General features: G+C 33.7%; 1 protein-coding gene across 4 annotated transcripts; it reads left to right on the forward strand.

The window, feature by feature from the left end:
* The first annotated feature begins 1,403 nt into the window (after positions 1-1,403).
* LOC104116724 (uncharacterized) lies at positions 1,404-13,379 on the forward strand. 4 transcript variants are annotated; one of them, XM_033661439.2, is made up of 10 exons: positions 1,409-7,213; positions 8,148-8,356; positions 8,445-8,621; positions 8,711-8,977; positions 9,654-9,935; positions 10,552-10,761; positions 10,864-10,956; positions 11,028-11,126; positions 11,206-11,517; positions 13,135-13,379. In XM_033661439.2, the coding sequence occupies exons 1-6, from the start codon at positions 5,304-5,306 to the stop codon at positions 10,554-10,556; spliced, it is 2,850 nt and encodes a 949-aa protein (XP_033517330.1). In that variant the 5' UTR covers positions 1,409-5,303; the 3' UTR covers positions 10,557-10,761; positions 10,864-10,956; positions 11,028-11,126; positions 11,206-11,517; positions 13,135-13,379. The 4 variants fall into 4 exon arrangements, with proteins under 4 accessions (XP_070051394.1, XP_033517330.1, XP_070051391.1 ...); XM_070195293.1 differs by lacking the exon at positions 8,711-8,977 and having other exon boundaries at positions 1,404-7,213; XM_070195290.1 differs by lacking the exon at positions 11,028-11,126.
* The last annotated feature ends 4,746 nt before the right edge of the window (positions 13,380-18,125 follow it).

Raw genomic sequence — 18,125 nt, forward strand, 5'->3', positions numbered from 1 at the left:
AGTTTTCCTTGAAAATATATCAAAAAATCGCCTCTCCTCAAGCTCCAATTTATCAAAAATGGCAAATGGGACGAAGTCCCTATTTTTATAATTCTGCCCAGACAACCTTGATTTTGCCTCGATCTTGGCGTTCTCGATCTTAGCCCTCGATCCTTGTTCTAGATACTGGGCCTTCGATCGTGGCCTCGACTCTGGGCTCGATCTGGGCTCGATTTCTGGACTCGATTCTGAGAGATTTCTGGGCTCGAATCTGGCAGAAGAAATTTCCAACAGAAGAAAATTGCAGCAGCTGCTCTAGTTCAATTTTTGATCCGTTAACCATCCGAAACTCATCCGAGGCCCTCAGGACCTCAACCAAATATACCAACAAGTCCTAAAACATCATACGAACTTAGTCGAATCCTCAAATCACCTCAAACAACGCTAAAATCATGAATTACACCCCAATTCTAGCCTAATGAACTTTGAAAATTTTAATTTCTACAAACAACTCTGGAACCTATCAAATCACGTATGATTGACATCAAATTTTGCACACAAGTCCTAAATGACAAAACAGATGTATTCCAATTTTTAGAATCGGATTCCGACCCCGATATCAAAAAGTCAACCCCTCCGGTCAAACTTCTCAAAAATAAAACTTTCGGCATTTCAAGCTTAATTCCTCTACGGACTTCCAAATAACATTCCGGACAAGCTCCTAAGCCCAAAATCACCATACGGAGCTATTGGAATCATCAAAATTCAAATCCGAGGTCGTTTACATATAAGTCCATATCCGGTCCACTTTTCTAACTTAAAATTTCAATTATGAGACTAAGTGTCTCATTTCACTCCGAGTTCCTTCCGGACTCGAACTCACTAACCCGATATAATATAATATAGCTGAATAACACAAAAAGAAGTAGAAATAAAAAAAACGGAGTTATAACTCTCAAAACGATCGGCCGGTTCGTTACAATTAACTTATCTATTATTAAGTGAAATCATAATCACAAATTCAACATTATTTCTTTGAATATTCTATTCTAAATTTATTAGCCTTGTCTTTGTCGTCAGTAGTCCTTCTTGACAACAATCACGTGGTCAAGAAAATTTGAAGTACCAAACTTGTTTAAAATATTAGTTGGAATTTGTACCCGTACCCTATATTTGTGTCACCTTTTAATCTGTACCCTATTTTTAAAAATTATTGATTTGATAGCCAATTAATAAAAAATCCGTTATAATATGACACACTACAAGAAAAAGGATTATTAGGGACCAGTATTTAGCGATAAGTTTTTTATATGATCCCTAAAAGTGTACTTATAGGGATAGAATTTTTTTTGGGTCTCTAATACCCAATTTTTTTTCTAAATACACTAGCAAACTTATTCTGGTCTATATAAAATTTAATATCTGGTCTCTAATACTCGGCTTCAGTGGGATAAGAGCGGGAATCTGAAAGTAAAGTAAAAAAATCCTCCAAAAATATATTTTCACTGTGAAATCCCGCTAGAAATTCACTTTCATCCTAAAATCTCCCCCAAAAAATCACTTACACGCTACAATCCCAGCAACTTCAATTCTCTTCAAAGTTCACAAAGGTTGCAAAATTCATCGGTCAGACCTCAGAAGCTTGCAAGATTCATCACTCCGAACTTTGGCGTCAAAATTTCGATCTCTCTCCGAGGGACTTTACACAAACTCTACTATTGGATTATCTGCCTAATCAAGAGTAAGTTTAATTTCTTTCTCTTTTATCTGTTTCGTTTCCTGTTTTCTTCTTCTTGCGTTTTTTTTTTATTGAACCAGAAATCGTAAATCGGGTTCTGTAATTTTCTGCTTCTTTAGTTGTTTTCTGCAATTGGGTTGTTTAGAGTACTGATAGTTATTGTGTGAGTGATAAAAGTGAGAGTATTGGTTTAAAGATGGGGCTCGTAGGTCAAGGAGGAGAAATTTGAGTTTTTCTTGTAGTGTTTCGTCTCTGCGATAGTTTTCTCCTTTGCGATTTGCATTATACAATTCTTCCGGGGACTTGCTTGAAGGGTCATGAGTTTGGCTCCCAGTAGGGTCGCTACTAGCAGCAAAAAATCTTGTTATCCCCTAACTCCATCGCTATGGGCTTATTCAATAAATAAAACCTGCAATTTAAAGAAAAATATGGAGACTTTAGTTGGAATTCAAATGATTTGAGATAAAATCTAGCAAAAATGGACTGAATAACATTGCAGAATTTAATGATAAAATTTTTTATATGTACACGCACTATGGAAAAGGGATGATAAGGCGATCTACTACTTCAGAAAAAGAGATGAATGGTGGTACTAGAAAAAAGAAAAGGAGAACCTGTGGTTTTGGTGGAAAGATTGATCGATAACTGCATCAAGAAAGATCCTTCACATTGCCCTGGTATGGATGAGATTGTCCAATTTCTTTCAACAATTATGACAGCCACATACTCTTGGGAAATGACATTTAGCATTTCAGTATCACTGCGTAGATTTCCCTAGATCAACTGAATGTAAGGTTTTCTTTTGTTTTTTGTTTTTCCTCCTCCCACGTCTCTCAACGAGTACGATTTGCCATGTTATTACTTTATTTATGGATTTTGAAGAGTTATTGCACCATTTACCCTACATAAATATCAGTTTAACATTTCAATCAAGCCACCTTGTTTTCTCTTGTTATGTTCTTTCTTGCTCTGTGTAATGCATGTAGTCCTCCTCATGTTCTATAGATATTGCAGGGGATAAATAGGTCCTGGTCCAGTAAGGCAGTTCTTTTTGCTTTAAACTAACAAACTAGCGCGACTTCATACATAATAAAGGTTTTGCTAACTGATAAACCCCTCAAACAAAATAGCAAAAAGGACTAAACTTGCCTTAAAACATGGATGTAAGAAGCAACTTGCTGGCTTTCCTTGCAGTGGCAATGTATCACTGGCTCTGTCTTTTGTTTTTGCATCTCATATTGTTGGTAGCTATACAACTCGTGAACACAATAGAGTAACCTGGTTGTCAAGCCATCGTGTGTTGTGTTGAAGCCGTGGATTCAGTAAAACATCCATCAAGTATAAAGAAATGATAACTACTTAAAGTAATATACCTGTTTGTACGTTCCACTGATGCCACAACAATGGACTAGTCTAGCCGTATGAAAACCATTTATTAATACGATCATCTTTGGGTTCTAAAATTCATAGATGATTAACCATAAGGTATATGAAGACTTTTTGCACATGATGATGGCATATGTACGGGGTCAACCTGTGGAAAAAGTGGAAACACCGACAGTAGCTTTCAAATCCAATGAGTAAATAAATATCTAGGAACACAATGAAGGCAAGGCCGGCTGCCTAGTTGTTTTATTTTTTAAACTTTATTTTATCTTATGTAAAGACCAAAAGGCTAGTGGTATTATTTTATTCATATTATTACTATTATTATTATTATTATTATTATTATTATTATTATTAGAAAGCGAGCACCCATGGAAATTTAGGTACCGGAATTAATACATATTCGAGCCTCTTGTAATAATGGATCTATGGGTGGTATATTAAGTTATGATCATTTTGGACTGAGACGGTCTTAAATGGCATGGGATGGATAGTGAGGATACAAATAGCGGATCCTAATTTGGTTGTGACGAAGCATAGTAGTTGTTTTTTTTACATTAAGTTGTGATAAGTTACAGTCTGCTATCTTTGTTGGCTTTAGTTAAACAGTACCATTTGGCATATAATGATTTCAATTATCAGTTATCTATTCCTGGATTTATTGCAGAGGATGCCTTTAATAAGCAGCTGCATCTTAGTTTCTTACAAGACTTTACAAAGCAGAAAACATGCACTAGACCCGCTCATCAAGCTAGGTCAACAACTGATGATGCAATACAAAAGTTTCTTAGACGATATTGCAAATAGACCACGAATCACCATTTTGAAACTTCCCTTATATGCTAGTAATTGTTTAATACTCGTTAAGTGTGGAAGGCTGCAATGGTTGTTAGATGAAAAGATCGTTGAACTAGAAAATTACTCCAGTTTATAAGTGGTCTACATCAGTGTGGTAGCATCAGTTTTTCAATGACATATGATGTTTGAATTTACACAGAAGACCATTTTAAGTTTTCACTTAACTTACAGAGCCCATAAGAGCATGAACCTCAACTTACTCAGTTGCCACTGCATCACTCTGAACCAATAGAATACTATGGAAACTTTTCTGCTTATTCTTTTCTTAAGTTTAAAGCACCTGAAGTAACAAGTATGCACCAATCTATTAAAATAAAAATCACATATCTTTGGCCTTCTAGTTGTACGAACTGACTTATCCTTGCTGCAATGCAAGCTTTCTATGCATCTAACCTTTAAGATAGAAACTCAGTAATTTAGCTATGAAGTATCTTATGTGTTTTAATTTCTCATTTTCTTAAGCAATTGTGTGTTATATGTTATGCATATCAACTTGTAGTTTATCTCATTCTTGTGAAATCGTAGGAAGTTTAGTCATAAAGATGAGTGTAACAAGTTTGATAACAAGTAATGTGCATCTTAGTACTCTTTTTTAAAGTAATGTGCATCTTAATACTTTTGTTATCTTAATTATTTAAACCTTTTTTTTATTTACTTCCAAGGTTATGGCACCAAGTAAGTAATGGATGCAACTTGTTGATAATCGACTTGATGAACCCTATTTAATTGGGGTGCAAAAGTTTTTGGATTATGCCTTTAGAAGAACAGGAGAATTGTATGAAATACGTTGTCGGTGTGTCAAATATTGTAACACAACATTAGGAACACGTGAGACAGTTGAGATACATTTAAAGGTATATGGAATAATTCGAAATTATACCTTTTGGTATCATCATGGTGAAGTTTTGGGTGAGCCACAGTCGGAATGCGAAGTTGAAGATGATAATGAAGTAGAAGATTATGAGGATGAGGATGAAATACATGAAATGCTGTGGGATTTGTATCCTAATCATGATGGAGGTACTGCAGACGTTAATTATAATGATTTACTTGGAGAGGAACCGAATGTTGAAGCCAAAAGTTTTACAACCTATTGAAAGATTTCGAAAAGCCACTATACCAAAATTCGAAAATTTCAAAGCTTTCCACTTTGATTAAACTGCTTCACATAAAAAGTATGGGTCGTTGGAGCAATGAGTCATTTACAATGTTATTAAAAATGCTGAAGGATGAGTTGTTGCCTGATGGAGCGAATGTGCCAAATTCATATTATGAGTCAAAGAAGGTGATTCGGGACCTTGGGTTATCCTACTAAAAAATTGATGCTTGTATAAATGATTGCATGTTATATTGGAAGGAAAATAACTTACTTGATTCCTGTAAAGTCTGTGGTGCATCCAGATGGAAAACAGATAAACATAGCGGGGAAGCAAAGAATAAGAATGGTAAAAAAATAGCATCAAAGACGTTACACTATTTTTCATTGAAGCCTAGGCTTCAAAGGTTGTTTATGTCTACAAAGACATCTTTTCTAATGACATGGCATCATAATGAAAGAGTTGATGATAGAACAATGAGGCACCCAGCTGATTCAATGGCATGGAAATTATTTGATGAACTTCATCCCTCATTTGCGGCTGAGCCTCGTAATGTTCGACTTGGACTTGCTAGTGATGGATTCCAGCCATTTAGAAATTCAAAAACCTCATATAGTATTTGGCCTGTGGTACTTATTCCTTATAATTTACCACCTTGGTTATGTATGAAACAGCAAAATTTCATTATGTCCATGCTTATTCCTGTTCCCGATAGTCCAGGTGATACAATTGACATATATCTTCAACCTTTGATAGAGGAATTAAATGAGTTATGGGAAATTGGTAGTGAGACATTTGATGCATCAACTCGACAGAATTTTAAGTTACATACTTCTTTGTTATGGACCATCAATGACTTTCCAGCATATGGAAATTTATCTGGATGGAGTACAAAAGGCAAATTAGCATGTCCATATTGCAACATTGACACTTCCTCAATCAGATTGAAGAATAGTAAGAAGCAATGTTTTATGGGTCATCGGCGTTACCTTCCTCTTAATCACAAATGGAGGAATGATAAGGAGTCATTTGATGGCACAAAAGATAAAAGGCTCCCACCAAAAATGTGTTATGGTATTGAGATACTTAATCAAGTGGAAGATCTTAAAGGGTTCCAATTGACAAAGGATCCAAAGAAAAGGATCAAGATATCACATGATGTTCGAAAAGATAATTGGAATAAGAGGAGTATCTTTTTTGAACTTCCATACGGGAAATCTCTCTTGTTGCGACATAATTTGGATGTTATGCATATCGAAAAAAATATTTGTGATAATATTTTGGGGATGATAATGAATGCCAAAGGAAAGACCAAGGATACCATTAAAACTCGACTAGATTGGCAAGAAATGAACATTAGACCGGAATTGCACCCTATTAAAAATGGAGAAAAATATGAAGTTCCAACTGCATGTTATACATTATCTCCCCAAGAAAAGCACAACATATGCCTTTTCTTAAAGAATTTAAAGGTTCCAGATGGATTTTCATCTAATATTTCTCAATGTGTTAACTTGAAAGAGCACAGGATTTCTGGCTTAAAGAGTCATGATTGTCATGTTCTTCTACAACATTTACTCCCTCTTGCACTACGTGGTATGTTGTCTAAAACAGTGTGTGAACCCCTTATCGAGTTGTCTTTATTTTTTAATGTGCTGGGAGCAAAGGTATTAAGGACTAATGACTTGGATCAGATTGAAGCTCAAATTCCTATAACTCTTTGCAAGTTAGAAAAGGTCTTCTCTCCTTCATTTTTTGATGTCATGGTGCACTTGCCTACTCACTTAGCTAATGAAATTAAGCTTGCTGGACCTGTTCAGTATCGGTGGATGTATCCTATAGAACGATGGTTATATTTTTTGAAATCTCTCATTGGTAATAGGGCTTGTCCAGAATGTTCCATTGCAGAGGGTTACCTTGCAAATGAATGTATGACCTTATGTTCATTGTATCTGCATAGAATCGACACAAAGTTTAATCGGCCAGAACGAAATTATGATGGTGGTTTAAAAAATTCTGATGGAGGTTTATCTTTATTTTGTAAATCTGGAAAAACTTTAGGAGCTCCAAAACATCATGATCTTGAAGCAGATGAATTAGAGCAAGCACATATATACATACTGAAGAATTGTTATGAAGTTCTACCATTTCTAGAGTATGAAATTTTTTCTTCATATCATATTTTGTTTTCCTTGTTTCCTGTAGGATTATTTCTCCTTTATGTATGACATTTGTGGTTCGATTAAAATTTGTAGAGAGTTTGCACAAATTCATATAGATTCTACTCAACACTTGTCTGATACAGAATGGAACAGACAATTTATCGAATGTTTAAAGATAGAGTGAGTAATATATACATATCAAATTTGAAAATCAAATATTATATTGCTCATTCTAAAGTAATCAACTTTATCTCGTTGATAGGTTGCACAATTGTATAAAGGAGATGATAGTCTGCTCATGGAAGATCTCCTTGCACTTTCACGTGGTCCTACCCAATATGTATTACATTATAATGGCTACATTGTTAATGGATTTAGATTTCATGTAGAAGATTATGATAAATATTTAAGGACTCAAATTTGTGGTGTGGTTGTTGTCGGTGAGACTGGTGAACATAGTGAGAATATTGATTACTATGGAGTTTTAACTGATGTTCTTGAATTGCAATTCACCGGAAGAAGAGTGATTTTATTTTAATGTAATTGGTTTGATGCGTATGATAAAAAGAAAGGAATTAAAATAGATGAATATGGCATTGTCAGTGTTAATTGGGGACGGTTTTTGAAAACAAATGAGCCTTTTATATTAGCGGACCAGGCATATCAAGTATTTTATGCTAATGATAATTCCAATAAGGGTTGGCGTGTAGCAAGAAAGACGCAACCTCGTGATTCCTATTAGATCTTGCAATAAATGGATGGTGATGTTGCAGATTTAAAAAATCCTACACAAAATAAACGAAAAAGAACAACTGAGGTGAAGTATCTCTTTATGCCATTACCATATTCATATTGGTATGCATTTTGATTACATGATCTTTTTGTTAGTACATTATTGTTATAATGTCTTAATTTGTTTTTTTGTAGGTTTGATATGAAACCTTCAAAGAATGAAAATGAGATGGCATCCACTGTGAAAACCACTACCAAATATGCATTTGTTGCACCAGGTGCTATAGGGAAGGGACGAGGGAGAGGGCTTAAATCTATATACTCTTTAGGGGTATCTGGACCAGATATTCTATCCTCTCAGTCTACTGATCAAGTTATGCAGTACAACCAAATTGTTGAAACGAGTATGGTTTCTCAAATTTATTTTGTTATCAATTTGTACACTTAAATTTTAGTGCTAAACTTTTTACTAACATGATTTTCTTTTACCAGGTGCAGTAGTGAAGGGACAAGGGCGAGGGCTTAGATCTATGTGTTCTTTAGGGGTATCTGGACTGGGACCAACGAATAAAAATTCATTGGTTCTTGAGAAAGGGGATGTGCAAACTGATATTCCATCTTTTTCATCTACTGATGATGTTATGCAATACATCCAACAAAATTCAATGAGTAGGGTTTCTAAAAGCTATTATCTTTTAGAATAAAATTTGTAATTATTTAGATTTGATTTTCTTTACTAATGTGATTTCCTGCACCAGGTGCTCTAGGGAAGGGACGAGGGCAAGAACTTAGATCTATATGCTCCCTTGAAGAGTATGAAAATGAGGAGCGATCCTTCCATCAGAATGCTCATTATGCCAGTCAAAGTATGTCAAGACCTTCTAAGAGCACCATGTTTGCTGCTCAAGGATTGCGAACAATGAATAAAAACCCTTTGGTTCATGACAAAGAGAATGTGAAAACTAATATTCTGTTTTCTCCTTCTGATGATCAAGTTATGCAATCCACCCAAAAAGTGAAAACAAGTATGTGTTTTTTTCGATTGAGACATTTAGTATAGTTGTGAATGTAGATTGTTTAGTTGATGATAATGACTGCTTGGTGTATGTCTTTTTCTGTATTCTGTTGTTTGCGTCATGCTTTTACATCACTCTGGACTGGCCAAAATTTGTCCAAGTACATGACTGTTAGGATGCCAAATGATCCACCTTCCTATGAATGATATAATATATGTTGACCAATGGTTTTTCAGTTCATTTTAGGAGTTACTTCCTATTGGCATGTTGAGGATCAGAACCAGAATAGTGAAAAATGGTCTCGTTCACTTCTCATCTATCTATGTGGACAACACCAAAGATATGTCAAAATTGTTCATTGATAGATGGTTTTTATAGTTCTTGTACTTGGTAATTATATTGCTTTGCTAAGGTGTTGAGCACATGATATCTTGTGGTTGTCCTAGTTATTAAGATAGTTATAGGCTATGCATCAGGTTAAAGGTTGTAGGATCTATTTGGTACACTCACTGACCTTTTTCCATAACAATGCTTTCCTATTTCAAGTGTTGGTCTTGAAAATGTTCTGTAGTAAAATAATGAAAACAGCTTGCGGCGTAATATGCTGTAACTTCTCAATTCTATTCCTTTTTTAACTGAATTTACTTTAATATCAAACTTTTAGTAATATGATTTCTTACATCAGGTACTCTAGGGAAAGGACGAAGGCGAGAGCTTAGATCTATGTGCTCCTTTGAAGAGTCTGAAAATGAGGAACGATCCTTTCATCATAATGCTCATTATGCAAGTCAAAGCATGTCAAGACCTTCTAAGAGTACAAGATTAGACACAACCATGTTTTCCGCTCAAGGAGTGCAAACAAAGAATAAAAACTCTTTGGTTCATGACAAAGAGAATATGCAAACTGATATTCCATTTTCTCCTTCTATTGATCAAGTTATGCAGTCCACCCAAACAGTTGAAACAAGTACGGTTTCTCAAATCTATTTGATCACATGTTTATCATGTTATAATATTTTCTGATATTTATAAATTAAGCAAATGTAGGTTCATGTACTGCTAAAAAGGTAAAAAAAAAAAAAGGTTCGAGGAAGTAACAAGTGCAAAGAAGTTGCATCACTTAAAGTTGGAGAGAAGCTAAAAGTAACATTTTACAATAATCGAACAGTTGGAAAGAATAGCAATCTATTTTCGAGGCACTTGGGAAAAATAGTTCGTGACCGTAATATATGTCCGCTGGGAGTATCATCGTGGGATCGCATTAAGGAGGAAAAGTTAAATCACATGTGGGCAGCTGTTACGATAACTGGATGGATTATTCTAATTTATTCTTTTATTCCTCTTTTCTTACCATTCTTGGTACTTAATTATTGAGTTCTTATCACGTTTTTCACTAAAATATAATAAAATTGTGAGTTTTATGTTTTAAATTCACAAAAATGAAATAAAGCTAATTTATTTTTAAAAAATAATTTGGCCGGATCATTTCAAGACTGATTGTAGAACTATATTTTCTTCTATCACATGGAGTTTCTGTGATGATATTGGATATCAACCTATATTATCCTCATGATATATTGCAGGATAAATTTGAGAGTGATGACATGGATATTCATCGCAATCATATTTTGGGATGGATGAAAGAGTTATAGAACAAATGGAGAGGACAATTGCATACAAAGTATGTGAAGGGTAAGCCAATACATGAGGCTCTTAAGAATGTGCCCAAGGGGGTAGACAAGAAACAATGGGAGTAGTTGGTAAAGGAACATTTTTCTACTGAAAGTTTTCAGGTTTGACATAATACCTAGTTGTGTAATTTTATTTTATACTATTATCTTTTAACTGATAATTTATTTATAGCATTTGAATTTAATATTGTTACTCAAATATAGGCGAGAAGTAACAGGAATGCAGCAAATAGAACTAAGTTGAAGATGCTTCATCATATTGGTAGCAAGCCAATTAGAGAGATTATTTATCAAAAGGTGTTATCATCAAATCTATTTTTTCTTAATATTGGCGAGACGTTATTTGACATATTTACTTTTATGTAAAGGGCGGGAAAGATGGCAAACCACCGGATTTGGCAACTATTTTCTTCGAGACTCGCAAGAAGAATAACACACTTGTTGATTCTGAAACAATCGAAAAACATGTGCGTTTGGTTAATTGAACAAGTTCTTTACTTTTAGTTATTATAGGATCTAACAAAAATCTCTCTATATACTTTGTAGGCTCAAATCAAGGAATTGGTGCAGTCCGAACCGTCACTTCCTAGCATAGAGATTGTAGAAAAATGCTTTGGACCTCAAAGTCGTAGTCATGTATTTGGCTTCGGGGGTGGATTAAAGGCGAAAGATTTGAAAGGTGGAACTTCCTCAAAAGCTAAATTATTGGCTAAGCTACGTTCAAATCAAAATGAAAATCAGTCTTTGAAGGATCGTTTGTCTAACTTTGAAAATGAGATGAAAGAACTGAAGCAATTATTTTTAGCGCAACAGCCTCCAGTTTAGGAAAATGACTATTCGGATCCTTGATGATACCAAGTGAGTAACAACTTACCCTAAACATCAATTTATTTTGTTTATTTAAGTGTATGTTATTATATATCATTTGCGAAATTTATATCTTCCATTGATTACGAGTTTGCTGGTTGTGCATAGGGAAACAATTTGCAATAATAATTATAATTATATGCAACAATATTTAGTTAAACATTGAGAAATTCAGGTAGATTGAAAATATTAAACAACGCTGAATTTTCAGTCTACAATTTGCTAAACATTGGTTGAAGGAGAGATTTCCCCATTCAACTCTTAAAAACAACTCAAAGAAGGAAAAGGAAGTAGGTTGAAACTACTACTAGCAATCAACTGTACAGTTAACAAGGATCAATATCCATCGGTCTCTATCTCGTATATTATCGCTGCCAGAATCTGTTAAGATGGTAAGCCTTCTAGCGGTCTTCACAAACTGACTGCAATAGCAAAAAGCTCGCGAAAGGACAATGTCAATAACTGCCCATGTGAACATTATTAAAACGAACATAAAGGAATATGTGGCTTAGAACTTCACCTGAATGGTTCGTCTCCAACACTGATAGGTTAGTTTTTCTACAGGATAGTTCTCCATACTTGTTAGGAGCTTTTACATTTGGCATCTGTTTGTTACTGTATAGCTCTTTATTGATTTAGGATATGAATTTGGTCAACATCGTAGTGATGTATTTATACTGTACATTAGACAGCCATTAAGTGCATTAAACAACGTAATTCATGTTCTGAAATTACTAGAAATACTAAATTTGTTTCGAAAAGGCTCCCTTCCTATTAGGAAATTGATGTCATAAATATTAAATATCATTCTAGCAATTGAAATACTCAGCTCATTGGCAGTGCAGTGCCACCTAAATTAAACAACTATCTTAATGAATGTCATTGAGCTTCTTAACAGTCGGAACATAATCTTATACAGTAACATCTTCCTAACCATTTTGAAATGCAAAAGTATTTTCATCCTGCATCTTTTCAGTAATTTCTAAGCATGTTTCTTTTATTTACATAGTTTTCATACAAGAAACTGGTCAAAGATGCCATCAAAAGAAAAAGTAGGATAAATTCTGGAAGGAGGTTAAAAAAGAAAAACAGGACATTAAGCATCGCAAAGTTCACACAGAAAAATTGAGATTTTACTTTCATACTTGATCAGATAACATGTATCAACATTCACCAAAGGGTAAATCATTTTCTAGCCTTTTGACTTGATGGCTGAGAAAGGGTAAATCATTTTCTCTAAGGTGCTTCACTAGCTATATAATGATGTATTAATTTGTCCGCCGCCAGATATTTACTGGGAGATCTTAATTGGCAGATTAAGTGCTTCTAGCCGTTAAAACTATTTACCACCAAATTCTCACTATTGCTTTGATTAGTCCAACCAAGTCTCTAGAATGCATACACTAGGCACCAAACATACAAAGTTCTTGCTGATGGAAGTTTGCTAGGGATGATGAAAGAGAATCAACACTCTGCTCCTTTTTCTCCCCTTTTAAATCGCTTAATAATGCTTTTTTACAATCATACAGAAAGATGCGTATAACAACTGCAGGTTTTGTTCCATCCACAGTGTTATAATTTTTCTAAATGATTTTTTTTCTTCTACAGGTTTTGGATATTGAAGTTTACAAGAAGAAGATTTTTGACGACATACAGATTGACCATCTTTTTTATGGGAATGTCAAGAAAATTTTACATTACAATCGAGGGATATTAGTGATATGTAGTTTTTTTACTAAGGGTTTATGAACACAATATTATGACTAGCTTACATAATTGATGTAATGTGCAAGTAACTCATGTTAATCATTTTTGATAATTATTATATGAAAACAATATCAGTTTTATATTAATTACCAGATTTTCTAGTTGCAAGTTGAATGTGATTTAGGGACTTGACTTGTTTCTTTAGGGACTAGATTATTAGTCCTTAAATCATTTTTAGAAGTAGAAAATTTGGTTGTTAAATCTGTAGCTTTGTAGTGCTGGCATGTTCGACTTAAGGACCAGTCGCGAAAGATGTAACGTCCAGTTTTTAAATGGTCGCGAAACGTTTTAACGACCAGATTTAAGCTATTCGCAAAAACATTTTAAGGACCAGGAATTTAGTCCCTAAAATATGCAAATAGGCACTAAAAACATGGTCCTTAAAAAATATTTAAGGGCCAGTTTTAAACTGGTCGTGAAACAGTTTTAACGACCAACTCTCTATCTCGTCCTTGATGACCTTTAGCGGCGGAAGCTATAAGGGCCAGATTGGCTGGTCGCTATTGAACATTAGGGACCAATTTCTTACTTTTAGGGACTCGTTTTCCCTTCGCTATTAAGTATTTTTCTCGTAGTGACAATTACACCCCTGATATTATTAGCATTAACATGCTACTTTGGAGATGACCTCATTCGCATTAGCATACTGTAAAACAAGTCCTGATAAACATAGCAGCATGGTAACGTTTGGACTTTGGAGATGACGTTGTTTTACAGTACCAGGTGTTATTCATTAGCATGCGAGATGGTGTAAAACTTCAGCCAATTACAGTAGCAGCTGAAGTTGTTTTACATTGAAACTAAAACTTAATGCTAATGCATGCGGGAGAGATATTAACTTATCTATTATTACGTGAAATCATAATCACAAATTCAACATTATTTATTTGAATATTCTATTCTAAATTTATTAGCCGTCTTTGTCCTCAGTAGTCCTTCTTGACAACAATCACGTGGTCAAGAAAATTTGAAGTACCAAACTTGTTTAAAATATTAGCCGGAATTTGCACCCGTACCCTATATTTGTGTCACCTTTTAACTTGTACCTTATTTTTAAAATTAATTAATTTGATAGTCAATTGATAAAAAATTCGTAATAATATGACAATTACACCCCTGATATTATTAGCATTAGCATGCTACTTTGGAGATGACCTCATTCTCATTAGCATACTGTAAAACAAGCCCCGATAAACATAGCAGCATGCTAACGTTTGGACTTTGGAGATGACGTTATTTTACAGTACCATGTGTTATTCATTAGCATGCGGGATGGTGTAAAACTTCAGCCAATTACAGTAGCAGCTGAAGTTGTTTTACATTGAATCTAAAAGTTCATGCTAATGCATGCTGAAGTTATTTATCCTGCAGTCAACAATTTTGTCATGAGTTTTATTCAAAACTTCAGTCTAAACATGCTGAAGTTACTTAGTTCATTTGCTAAAATTTCAGACTAAACATGCTGAAGATATTTAGTTCATTTGCTAAAACTTTAGTTTAAACATGCTGAAGTTATTTAGTTCATTTGTGAAAACTTCAGACTAAACATCCTTAAGTTTTTGTCTTGCAATATGTAATTTTCTAATGAGTTTTTGCTAATGCATGCTGAAATTATTTAGTTCATTTGCTAAAACTTCAGACTAAACATGCTTAAGTTATTTAGTTTATTTGCTAAAACTTCATACTAAACATGCTTAAGTTATTTAGTTCATTTGTTAAAACTTCAGACTAAACATGCTTAAGTTATTTAGTTCATTTGCTAAAACTTGAGACTAAACATGCTGAAGTTATTTAGTTTATTTGCGAAAACTTCAGACTAAACATGCTTAAGTTTTTATCTTGCAATACAGACTAAACATGCTTAAGTTATTTAGTTCATTTGCTAAAATTTCAGACTAAACATGCTAAAATTATTTAGTTCATTTGCGAAAACTTTAGATTAAACATGCTTAAGATTTTGTCTTGCAATATGTAATTTTCTAATGAGTTTTTGCTAATGCATGCTGAAGTTATTTAGTTTATTTGCTAAAACTTCAGACTAAACATGTTTAAGTTATTTAGTTCATTTGCTAAAACTTCAGACTTATCATGCTAAAATTCCAGACTAAACATGCTTAAGTTATTTAGTTCATTTGCTAAAACTTCATGCCAAAACATGCTGAAGTGTTGTCCTGCAGTCTGCAGTTTTGTTAATAGTCCTGAAGGGCAAAATCGTCTTTTTAAAATGCTTTTAACAAAAAAATGGGTACGGATGCAAACGGAAAAATAAAACGGGTATAAGTTAAAAGAAAACGACCAAATAGGGCGCCCCGTGCAATTTTTACGTAAGAAAGGAAAGTATCATTTTCGCATTATATAATAATGTAATAAATTCTACCAAAAGACATACTCTTATACCAAAATTTTGTTATCCATTTAACGCTATCAAATAAAGTCCGTCCTTTGTGAATTTTCCGGGTTTGCATCAATTAATAGTTACTACTCCTCCTCCTCCTCCTCCCCCCCCCCCAATGGATGAGATTCCTCTCCATTTTCATGTCTCTCCATTTCTCCAAGTTTCTATTTGAATTAGAGCCACATGTCATAGTTAAAAATTGAAGATTGAGATTTAATTACCAAAGCAAGGTCTTAACCATGATTAGAATAATAAATATTTACTTTATTTATTCTCCAAATTTATTGTAATCCCATGATTCTAGCTAAAATATTATCCCATCCATATATATTTGAATACAAATCTCTCCTTTTCTTGCTTTATTATGAGATTTTCTTCTCTTTTTTTTTGTTTGTTTATTTTGACAATTTTTTCTTTTAGTATAGGTACGAGTTCTTTATTTTTGTCTAGTTCTTCTTACATTCCCATCAAAGATGAGAAAAATAGGCATCTAATGCTTAGTGAGAACAATAAAACAAAATTGAATTAACGTATAATATTAAAATTAAAAAAATAAAAAGATATTTGTATAATTTAAGTTTAAAAAATATGTAGGATGTTAAAACTCTAGCGAGCCACTCATTGATTTGTTAGTTGTTAAAAGAAAAAAAAAAAAAGTAGTACGGAACAAATTAAAAAAAAAGAGAATATACAACAAAGAATCAAGAAAAGATTAACTCAAAATATAAAGACTATGAATTTGAGACAAAGAAAAAAAATTGTTCAAAAAAAAAAAATGATGAGCTCGTAATAAAGTAGGAAAAGAGAGATTTAAAAAAAAAAAAGAATTAGGTAATGTTTTTAGCTAGAATCATGTGATTACAGAAAATTGGAGAACAAATAAAGTAAATATTTATTATTCTAATCATCATAGTTAAGACCTTGCTTTGATAATTAAATCTCAACCTTCAATTTCTAACTATGACATGTGGCTCGCATCCAAATAGGAACTTGGAGAAATGGAGAGATATGGAAATGAAGAGGAGTCTCATCCGTATTTGATTGTGTATGGATTTTAAGAAAGAGATAAAATTTTAAAATTTATTATCTAAAATAAATCATAATACTTTTGTGGGTATAAATCATTATTCCAAAAATTTATAATTGAAAAAAAAAGGATTACTTCTTTTTCAATAGTTCAATTGTATCTTGTTCTTGAGATGCCATTGGATATCCTCCTTTGTTGAAACTCGCCCCTAAACTCAAGAGAACTTCCATGATTCGCCTCCCATTAGAAGTCCAATTTTATCCCCTTTTACATTTACATATTACGTAATTTCAAAGTTGAAAATAGTAACCTTAAGAACTTCAGACATCATTTTAAGATCAGTTCATAATGCAAGCCCAGAATTTGTCTTACCAAATTTATTTGGAGAACTACAAAGCATGCATAGTTCTCCAAGGAATCAGCAGTTGTGTCCAAATAAGTCCATATTTGTATTTCCAGACATATTAGCATTTTTATCTCGTCTGTCAGAGTTGGCGTTACAATTAAGGATGTTGTTCCACAATTCTCTTAGAGAAGATCGTTCATTCAGTAGCGTAGCCACACTATCTCAGCCGTGGTTAAGGGGCTTTTGCATCTATACCCGGTATTGGGGTCACAATTATTGAATCTATACCCACTTTGCAAAAAAGTTTGCAAGCGTACCCACTTTACGATCAACTTCAGACTTATCCGGCCTGAAGTTAAAAAAAATTAGTTTGAAGTGAAAAAATTGCACTTCAAATGCACTTAAGGCCAAATAGGTCTGAAGTGCAACCAATGATTTCATGCACTTAAGGCTAATAAGTCTGAAGTGAATAATTGCACTTCAGATGCACTTAAGGCCAATAAGTCTGAAGTGAAAATTTGCACTTCAGATGCAATTAAGGCCAAAAAGTCTGAAGTGCAACAAACGTTTTCATTCACTTAAGGCCAATAAGTCTGAAGTAAAAATTTGTACTTCAGATGCACTTAAGGCCAAATAGGTTTGAAGTGTAACCAAAGGTTTCATGCACTTAAGCCCCATAAGTCTGAAGTGAAAAATTGCACTTCAGATGCACTTAAGGCCAAAAGGTCTAAAGTGCAACAAACGTTTTGCTACACTTAAGGCCAATAAGTCTGAAGTGAAAAATTATACTTCAGATGCACTTAAGGCCAAAAGTTCTGGAGTTCAACCAATATTTTTATGCACTTAAGGCCAAATAGGCCTGAAGTGCAAATTGCCCAGAAACAGAAAATTGTTCTTCAAATTATAACAATCCAATATACGATTTAATACCTAAATTTACTCTAAATAAGCTCAAAATTGAACATAACCTCCAAATATTATCAGGAACAAACCCCAATCATCAATATGTCAAAACACCAATAAATCTAATGAACTCATTTTGCAATTAAGAAAAAATAAGAAGA

Source organism: Nicotiana tomentosiformis, chromosome 2, assembly GCF_000390325.3.
Source record: "Nicotiana tomentosiformis chromosome 2, ASM39032v3, whole genome shotgun sequence".
In the NCBI taxonomy this organism is placed as follows: domain Eukaryota; kingdom Viridiplantae; phylum Streptophyta; class Magnoliopsida; order Solanales; family Solanaceae; genus Nicotiana; species Nicotiana tomentosiformis.

Excerpts from the sequence above, each read along its gene's own strand:
- LOC104116724 (XM_033661439.2), top strand. The coding sequence starts at position 5,304 with ATGTTATATTGGAAGGAAAATAACTTACTTGATTCCTGTAAAGTCTGT. Across the intron at positions 8,357-8,444 it reads CAACCAAATTGTTGAAACGA|GTGCAGTAGTGAAGGGACAA; the intron begins GTATGGTTTCTC and ends TTCTTTTACCAG. Across the intron at positions 8,622-8,710 it reads CATCCAACAAAATTCAATGA|GTGCTCTAGGGAAGGGACGA; the intron begins GTAGGGTTTCTA and ends TTCCTGCACCAG.